The sequence below is a fragment of the Misgurnus anguillicaudatus genome, chromosome 22 (genome assembly GCF_027580225.2).
Source record: "Misgurnus anguillicaudatus chromosome 22, ASM2758022v2, whole genome shotgun sequence".
Lineage (NCBI taxonomy): Eukaryota > Metazoa > Chordata > Actinopteri > Cypriniformes > Cobitidae > Misgurnus > Misgurnus anguillicaudatus.
In genome coordinates this window covers 37,397,759-37,407,478 of record NC_073358.2, presented here as the reverse complement: position 1 = coordinate 37,407,478, position 9,720 = coordinate 37,397,759, and the positions used below count along the sequence as shown (strand labels likewise).

The following is a 9,720-nucleotide window of genomic DNA, read 5'->3' as shown; positions in this document are numbered from 1 at the left end:
AACCCGATTGGTTGCAATAGCATCCAGCTGCAGCCCCGCAGACTCACCTCCTGCTAGACACCAGTGGCTGGACACCAGTGGATAGACAGCCTACGTCATTTCCGTTTCGCCGCTAATTTCCGTTTTCACCGCTGGATGAACAGCAATTTTATTTTATATTTCTCCTCTGGATATAGACAGCATATTTAATTTATATTTTCACCTCTGGATAGACAGCATATTTATTTTATATTTTCACCTCTGGATAGACAGCATATTTATTTTCGGTTTTCACCAGTGGATAGACATTCTTTGCAGGCTTAATTGCACACGTCTTTTCCGTATTGTCATTTTACTTTAATGACTTAAAATATATCATATAAAATCTGTGTGCAAATTGAAATATGATCTTTAATCATATCTCTTTACATAAAACAAGTCTCAATAATATGCTTAATATTATCACATCAATAATTCATGCAAGCTGCATTCACAAGAACCACCTTGAAAATATATATTGTTGAGATCATTTCACTATTTTTTGTGACTTAAATTCAGCCTAGATCAATGGACTATAACGTTTTGTCATTACAACAGACTTGAACATGTTAATTGACCACAGGTTTTTTTTGTAAATGTAACCACTTCTGTTTTTAAAATATACGTAGATTCACATGATCAGACAATTTACCAACCAATCCAGATCAAATTAACACATCGTGGTTTTGCAATATTTATTGGAAATTACACACATCTTAGTAAAATTAGACAAATCTGACCATCAGAATGAAGATCCAACAGTCAGGCCCGTAAGGTTGTGGGGGAAGTCCCGATTTCAAGAGAAAATAAAACATGAACCGTTCCAAATAAACTATTGTACACTGTGCACACCACACCTCATTCCTGCCCCCTAAAACTGTTTAGCTAGTTTGTGCATTTGAATTCTGACATGACCTATAAATCATCGACAGTTTGTTATTTTTTCTTACCGCTGACATGTGCATGGCGCGTCAAATTTGAAAAGTGAATGACGATACGGAAATGACGTCAGCTGTCTATCCACTGGTGTCCAGCCACTGGTGTCTAGCCAGAAGTGAGTCTGCGGGGCTGCAGCTGGATGCCTCTCATTGGTTGCGCGTTTAAATCGCGTCGGTTTTGTAGTTTCTGAGTAACGATCGAGGCCTTTGGATCATAACAAAAATCGCAATGGAAAACAATTCTACTGAGTCAAAATCTGTCCTTTGCACATTGTTAGATAAAAACGATCAGCGCAAGTATGTGTTTTTTACGCAAAACAAACCAGGAAGGGATATAAACATAGGGTGAGTTTACAAAATCTTATTTGTTTATGAAGACTAACGTTAGTATGCTTATGTTACGATATCGTTTTTCTTACAGATTTACCAATGGCGAAGATGTCTGGAAAACACATTTTTCAGAGGAGATCCTGTCTCAGTTTGTATGATTTGCTTGATTTAGCCTTTTAAAATGTACACATGACATATTACACTGCTCTTTTGAATACTTGATTCTGATTGGTCAGTCGTGACAACTCGTAACTATGGGGATAGTTTTGACAGGCAATACTTATATGTTAAATGTATCACTTCGCTGTCTATTTTCTAATGCCAGGTTAGAATTTATTAAAATTGAAATATCACAACATCAAAAAAAATGTCCAATTATTTTTTTAAGTAGCAAGGTAATAAACGAGATAATGTACATCAAATCGATTGTTATCTTAAAATAAACTCCTTTTAAGGTTTATTTTCTCCCCATATGTTACATTCTTACAATAATTAAAACGTTATATTTTTTTAACAGATGAAAAAGTTTTCATTGAAGTCAACAGAGGATTATACTCTTAAACTCAAGTAAGTGTCTATATAAAGAAAACGGCTTAATGAATAAATAAGGTTTGCAAAAGCTTTAGTCCTTTCTAAGAAACGTCCCCTGTGTATCTGAACAGATGTGCATGTAAGGCTGGGAGTGCATTTGTGAGTCTACAGGAGGGAAGCGCAGTGCTACATTTAGGACCTGAGCCCACAGACTTCAGTCTGACTCTGTCAAAACTCACTGACTCTGAGGGAAAAACAGAAGTCAAAGACCTGCTCTTTAAGATGGCTGACAGCCTGACACAGCTAGAGAATGCAGGTAAAAAGAGGAATAACACTCTTATTTAAATAATCATAATAAAGCCTTTACATAGGCTACTACATGTATGCCATTTTCATTCAATTTAGGCACAGCAGCTTCATTTAGTCCATTCAAGAGCCTTCAGAAAAGAAATACTGGTATGTACTCAATGCTGTACCTTTTAGTCATCAAATGTATTATTTGTACATTTCAAAGTTTTAATAAAAGCTTTCTGTTTTAGAATTTGAACTTAGAAATCGGCCAAGCGGTCCAACAGTAGCAATTAGAAAACGCCTTGTTGGGGATTCCCTAATCAACCCAGGAACAAGAAGGTACTCTTTTATCTCAAAAATATGGTTGTAAATGTTTGCAAATATTATTTTCCTACTTTAAAGTCTCCCTGTAGTCGATAATTTTATCACTTAAAACTCATCTTTGAGCATCATTATAGCATATTTAAACTTTATCCTGTGACTGCAACTTTTTCTACACACTTGAAAACTGCTTGAATGCAGTTCCCTCATTTAATATATGCGGATCTATAAATATGCAAATTAGCCTCCGCCTCTGCTCAATAGCTGTGTCCCGATTCAAAGGCTGCTACCTTAAAGCTAAGGCCGTCCCAATTCCAAGGATGCTTAAAATTAAGTCTCAAAATGCGTATATATATATATATATATATATATATATGTCTATGTGTATGTATATATATATATATATATATATGTCTATGTGTATGTATATATTGCATATATTTCAAAGGTTGATTAATTTGATGTACTGTTGGTTAGTTTAATCTACATCACTGTGTCATATTTTCTAAAAATAAAATAATATTTTTCTGGTTCCATATTTATTTTAATAAGCCAAAACGTGTCCGCTGTGTCCTGCTGACAGGCGCAGTGGGCACTTGCAGCAGGTGACGCAAATTATGAATCCTCAGAGTTCTCGCTTCAATAGAGGGTATGCAGTGACATCACTTTTCCACGTGACCACGCCGGAATTCGCCTCGTCGAGTGGCAAATGATTCAACAAAATGGCTGGTTTTCATAGCGGCTGCTGCGAAAAACGCCAGTAAAACTGACTATTATCAGCTTAAATTGAATTTAGTTGGACTTGATAGCAGAGGTGGACAATACTTAGTTACATTAGTTATATTTTCCAAGCATCTGTGCTTTATTAGGTTGTTTGTATTGGGAAAAACATTACTTCACTACATTCTAAAGCATAGAATCATACTGTGTATTCTTTTATTTTGCATATTAAAATTTATTTAATATCTAATTACATTTAAATTTTGTACTTTTACTTGAGTAAAAATACGTTAATGTACTTAAATATTAAATGTAAAACAAAAACTTTATGAAATGTAATAGCGTAAAAAATATGATAATATGCTTTGGAATGTATGTTTTCCAAAGAAAAACACTGATAAAATACAAATACTTGAAAAAATATGTTTAAGTAGAAAGTAAAACCTCTGCTTGATGGTGACCCTAGCAACTTGTCAACCCACCTGTGGAAGTTTGAATGAACAATCTATTTACTTCTCCTTACGGTGTTTTTGGCAGTCTGTAAAACGATAGCTCAGAATTCTTGTTAATCTATTAGTACAGTCTATTGCACAACAGCCGTTTCCCATTTTGATGCGTTTTCACCGTGTTTTCGCCGATGTCACGCTTTACTCAAATGCTGCCGCTCTGTCTTTTGCCACTCAGTGGGTGTAACCGCAGTCCCTCTCGCCGACGGTGATGTCATGTGCATACCCTCTTTTGGGACACAGCTAATCGCACATCTCGGATCATAGAAATAAATATGCAAATTAGTCCCCGCACAATCGGAAATAGATGCTAATTTCGGTAGTTTTCAGACACAAAACTGTCAAGTTTGATTTCACAATGTATACGTGAACTGTGCGTTTTAGCAATGTTTTTAGCACAGATTTTAACAGGTTAGACCATTACACATTATTATGTGTGCGTGACGATTTCAAACCGCGGGAATGTAAAACTAAAATATTATAAAGAAAATAGTTGTTGAATGATGAATTTGCACATGGGTCTCAAAGCATATTAAAAACACCACATAGACTTATAAACAACAATAGAAACTTAATTTCCACCACAAGTGTCTGCTCACTGGCTATTTTATCTGTTTATTTCATAGGAAGAAATCTGCGACAGGTGTGGCCTTTGATGACGCAGATGATGAATAATATCAAAAAACACAACCTGATCTTTAGAAATGGTGAAATTGCTTTTTTTAACTAACACAACACTTTCTGCATGTAAAGTTTTTTTTAATGTAGGCTACATGATCACACTATGAACTGTTTTAAGTCATCAAGATTTTGTTGGAAAAAACTTTTTATGTATGTATATATAATTTGGTGTATATTTACATTATGATACTTTTTAGAATAAAATAATAATATTTTTAATAAGTGTTTCCTATAAATACTGTGTGTGTGTGTGGATAGGAAAGTCAAAAATCGATTCGACAATTTATTGAATTATTCTCTTTTCTTCCTGGTTATATTAAAAACATCACTTCACCCCAGTTAGCACAAGAGAATGGAAACAAAGTAATTGAAAACAAGCATTAAAGATCCAGTCAATCTTGTTACAAGGAAGTCCACCAGAACAAAGGTATTACTGGATGAAAAACGTTCATAAATATTTAATCGTATTCACATGTACTGAAGTTACATTCCAAAGAAAGATAAAACTAAATACCCCATTGTCCACAAACAAGATTAATTCAATGCTATTTTTAACAATATAGAATCACACACATCTGCTGGTGTCTTAAATCACTGCACGTCAATTTCAAAAAGCAGCTTGTTCTGATCTTTAGTTAGGCTGTTGAGGTGTTCTGACTTTTGATCATTAAAGGCGCTCTAAGCGAATTGACGCGTTTTAGACCATAAAACATTTTTTGTTACATACAGCAAACATCTCCTCACTATCTGCTTGCTGCCTGTCCGCTGATCAAACTGTAAAAAAACGCGATCTCTGTAGACAGCTCAGGCTCGACAAACGGCAATATCAACATAGTGGCCAAACCTAGCACAACAAAACATAACAAAGTGTTCCAGCCAATAAACGACAAGAAGGATTTGGGGGTGGGGTTGGGCGTGTTCATGAAAGCACGGACGGGAGAGGGAGGGGGAGGCGTTAGCTACGCTCCGTTTGTTTGAAAACAGTTCAAACATCAACAGGAAGTGACATCGCACATTATTCGCTTAGAGAGCCTTTAACTAAATACTTTTATTTAAGGTTTGTTAGGTCAGTTTCCAAATAGCTGGTCGTAATTACAGTAGGTTACGTGTTTTGATTCCCTTTGGTTATCACAACTGCACTAAGGGCAATCCAATCTGTGCATGGTCTACTCTTAATCCTCTAAAATAGTAAGCATACATATGCAGCATTGTCAGAAAAATAAGACACCATTGTAGTACTGACCACTGTGCAAGATTCAGAGACTAAAGTCACAGAGCAAAAGGACTTAGCGATCTTATACATCAATGACAAGAATGAGCAAAGTCCTGGATTTAGCAGAAGAATCGTTTCAACTTAATGTAATGGTTTTAGGTACAAAATAAATAACAATACAGTGCTAACAGGCTAAATTGACAACTTAACAAACATAAGTGAAAACATATTGGATTTCACAAATAAAACGATAAAGAGCAATGACCTGATTTGTGTTTATATGTAATAACAGTGACTTAAAGTTCACCTTTGGCTTCACAGTGATAGCGTGACACTTATTATGGACACGTCTACTGACATCTGGTGTGAGAGAGGAGTTTTTTATATGACATCTGGTAATATTCATTTTTTAACCATTAGCAATAACACAAATAAAACTTTTACCAAGACAGACACTGAATTTAATAACAGCGTTTAAATGATACATCTCGAAATTCATTCATTAAAATAAAGAAGAAACCCCTGGTTCAGGATACACTTATATATCAGCACAAAACACCTTTATGCCGCGTACATTCAATTATAGGACGATACCATAAACATCCAGCTTCTCTTTATCAGGGCTGGTTGAGTCCAGTTAAGACTGTCACTGAACTTCAACGAAGGTGCACGGATATACATTTGCATTCTTCAACAATTCAAAAGTACAACAGATCCATTTAAGCATAGGAAAATTTCTTTAACCCACAACACGACAGGCTTGTCTTTAGAGCATGCTTTCAATGCAAGTACGAATAAACAAGTTCGGTCCAAAAAAAAAAGAAAATGCATGTATAGTTACACTGGTTTCAAATGAACTGGAATTAAAATAACAGCAAAGGAGGTTGAACACAGAGGGGTCATACAGTATCCTGTGAAGGGACACACTTTAAAGATCGTATAACCATTTTCAAATTGAAAGCGATATCAAAATAAACACCGCATTGTGACCACGAGGCCAGTTTGTGTTTAAGAAATACATTCTTTTCCCTTCCCATCCAGCAGGCTTGAATCGAAAGGACGCATTTCCATTAACCATCATCTCCGTAACGCAGCTTGTGGCGGAGTCCTGCTCGCTCTCTCTGGTCTGATCACGTTCAGGCACTGACTGTATCTCTGTTTAGAGCTCCCGGAGGAGCCGTTCTCTCGCTCTGCTGCTGAAGTGCAAATGGAAATAAGAACGACCCACTCGCGTGGCCAGCGAGATGGATCCTCTCCAAAGAGAAAAAGCACACAAATGTCTTCACTTTACAGACACGTGTCTGAACTTGAGGCTTGTCCGTGAGATTGACAGCTGTTTTAGCACAGTGTGTCTGTGTTAAAGGATAACTGCACCTGGGAAATGACAAAACACGACAGTTAGTACAAAGACATTGATTTGTAATGTACTTTAATCTTTACGGATTATTACCTGGCTCACACTTTGAAATGTTTTATGTTTCAGACAGAATTAAAGGCGTGAATTCAAACACTTTGGAAAAGGGAGTTGGGCTGACTACCAAAAACACTTGTAGCCAATCAGCAGTAAGGGGCGTGTTTACTAAGGACATCGTTGCATGGGTTACGTATGTGTGGGGCGGGCTTATCAAAAGAAGGTCCAGATTTTGTTTAGGTCAGTGGTTCTCAAACTTTTTCAGCGTGCGCCCCCATTGAATAAGGTGCATCCTTTTGTGGCCCCCCCAAAGAAAATGTATGGCATAAAACATTGTAAAACTTAACATTTTAATTAAACAAAACATTACATTGTTCAATGTAGTGAGGTTGGGTAGTAACATTATTTTTCTAAGATTTAAGTACACAGAATTTATGATAAATTAATTTATTTTATAAAAACCAGGGGCCCCCCTGGCACCATCTCAAGGGCCCCCAGTTTGAGAACCACTGTTTAGGTGATTTCAAATGTCAACATTGGCTTTCAGAGATCATGCACCCCGCCTTTAATACAATAATGCATCTTTCTGTTTAAAATTATAACACCTTGAGCAGAACATCAATTGATTTGTTGTGACTGATGGGAGTGATAAATATTTTTATAAATCATTATCTGTTTACAAAAAGATTTTATACTGAACTAACAAAGAATGTTATGGCATTTATTAATGTACTGCTAATCATTCACAATGCATTTACGTTTACATGAACTGCTTGTAACGTTCATATTTAGTTAACATTAAAGTTTATAACCTTAATTTTGGTGATAATGTTAATTATAAATCAAAACCAGACGAGACTATTAACAAGATAAAAGCCTCATGAGCAATTCAATGCAAATGTTAACCCTATACTCTAAGAAATGCAGGGTTATTTTCAACCTAGCGTTGGGTCAAAGAGGGACGAGCCCAGCAGCTGGGTTAAAAAATGTACCCAGAAAATGTTTATATTTGACCCAACAATGGGTTAAAACAGCCCAGTATTTTGGGTGGAAACAACCAATACAAAAATAACCCAGCATTTTTAGAGTGTACCATGAAAAAAAAACTAGTTTTTACAAAGAGTTTTAACCATACTGATATCTCAGATGTCAATATTTAATGGCTTAAATACCAATTCGAGGTCTCTAAGGCAGTGGTTCTCAAAGTTTTTCGGCACACGGCCCCCCTTATGTACGGTGCCTTCCATTGTGGCCTTCCTTATGTACGGTGCCTTCCTTTGTGCCCCCCCCCCAAAGAAAATGTATGACATAAAACATTGTAAAACTTAAACTTAAAATTTGGAATAAACAAACATATTAAATTATAAAAATGTAGTGCTGTTGGTTGGTAGCCTTACTTTTTTAGGTTTAATTACACAGAATTTATGATGAATTGTTGTATTTTATAAATTGTCATAAAACTGGGGCCCCCCTGGCACCACCTCACAGCCCCCAGTTTGAGAACCACTGCAGGTTTTTTAAACTTTCAAAAATATATATTTTCATAGATAAGTGTAGCTTTCAGAATTGTCCCCTCCATAACAGAGATATGTCACATCTATAATGTTATTTCTTCCTCATAAATGCGCACAACAAAAAATTTTGGTCTTTGAAGAGCCATCCCTTCCCCATTTGTTGCGCATTATTGCTTTTGATTTATGCATTTTAATTCCGAATTTTGTCTCCAAAATCTTCTTGTCTCCAACTTTCTGTCACATCCATATCTCATAGAAAACTTGTGTACTGTATAGACTTATATTTTTAATGTCTGACTTTATCATCAAGGGTTAAGGAAAATATAAACAGATGGTTCAATTGGTATTAAATACACTCTCTGGGAAATGATATTTAAAGGGGACATATCATGAAAATCTGACTTTTTCCATGTTTAAGTGCTATGATTGGGTCCCCAGTGCTTCTATCAACCTAAACGATGTAAAAAGAACAACCAGTAACTTAGTTTTGGTAAACCATTCTCTGCAAGCATGTGAAAAATAGGTCATTGAAATTCGGCTCCCCTTGTGATGTCAGAAGGGGAAACTGCCCCTTAATCTGCACTAACCAACCACAGCCCCATCATTTAGTGTAGAGATAAGCTCACTTGCATTTTAAAGGACACACCCAAAATGGCACATTTTTGCTCACACCTACAAAGTGGCAATTTTAACATGCTGTAATAAATTTCAATAAATCTCTATGGTATTTTGAGCTAGAACTTCACATATGTACTCTGGGGACACCAAAGATTTATTTGACATCTTAAAAAAGTCTTGTGAAATGTCCCCTTTAAATTTTTGACTGAAAATGTCACATACATAAATGCACGAATTGCTCCTATGCAGACTGTGCCAAGTTTCCTAAAAATCATTTATGTGCCTTACCCTCTCTTCCTCAAAGCTGATCAGTCCTTCATCATCATCACTCTCCAGTTCCTCTGGTTCTTCACTGACCAGTGCATTGAGTTCTGTGTTAGCTGGACGAGGACGGAGGATGCTTAGCAGTCGCTTCAGTGGAGACTGGCCACCACCAGAGGGAGAGCTTTCTTGCTGTTCTAAGTTATCACTTTGCTTTTTTGCAAAGTTGACAAAAACCTAAACAAAGAACAAGCAGGAAAAATTATTCCTTAAAATATTTGTTTTTAAATGACAGTCCACATTTACCACACTCAAAATAATTCAGTTAACTCGAAGATACTTTCATTTCTAATAATACTCTTCAATA

The 9,720-nt window shown here is 36.0% G+C and overlaps 2 protein-coding genes across 4 annotated transcripts in view; one reads left to right on the top strand and one right to left on the bottom strand.

The window, feature by feature from the left end:
• Nucleotides 1–1,110: 1,110 nt before the first annotated feature.
• Nucleotides 1,111–4,572, top strand: paxx (PAXX non-homologous end joining factor). Its single transcript, XM_055199067.2, has 7 exons — nt 1,111–1,301; nt 1,378–1,438; nt 1,804–1,853; nt 1,949–2,133; nt 2,223–2,273; nt 2,357–2,447; nt 4,282–4,572. The coding sequence occupies exons 1-7, from the start codon at nt 1,186–1,188 to the stop codon at nt 4,328–4,330; spliced, it is 603 nt and encodes a 200-aa protein (XP_055055042.1). The 5' UTR covers nt 1,111–1,185; the 3' UTR covers nt 4,331–4,572.
• A 34-nt stretch (nt 4,573–4,606) lies between these two features.
• abca2 (ATP-binding cassette, sub-family A (ABC1), member 2) overlaps nt 4,607–9,720 on the bottom strand; it is a 95,783-nt gene continuing 90,669 nt past the window's right edge. For all 3 annotated transcript variants that reach the window (XM_073860303.1, XM_073860305.1, XM_073860304.1), the window contains 2 exons: nt 9,381–9,590; nt 4,607–6,923 (listed from right to left, as the gene is read on the bottom strand). In XM_073860303.1, the coding sequence (XP_073716404.1) occupies nt 6,888–6,923; nt 9,381–9,590 (246 nt within the window). In that variant the 3' untranslated portion in view covers nt 4,607–6,887. The remainder of the gene's footprint in view (nt 6,924–9,380; nt 9,591–9,720) is intronic.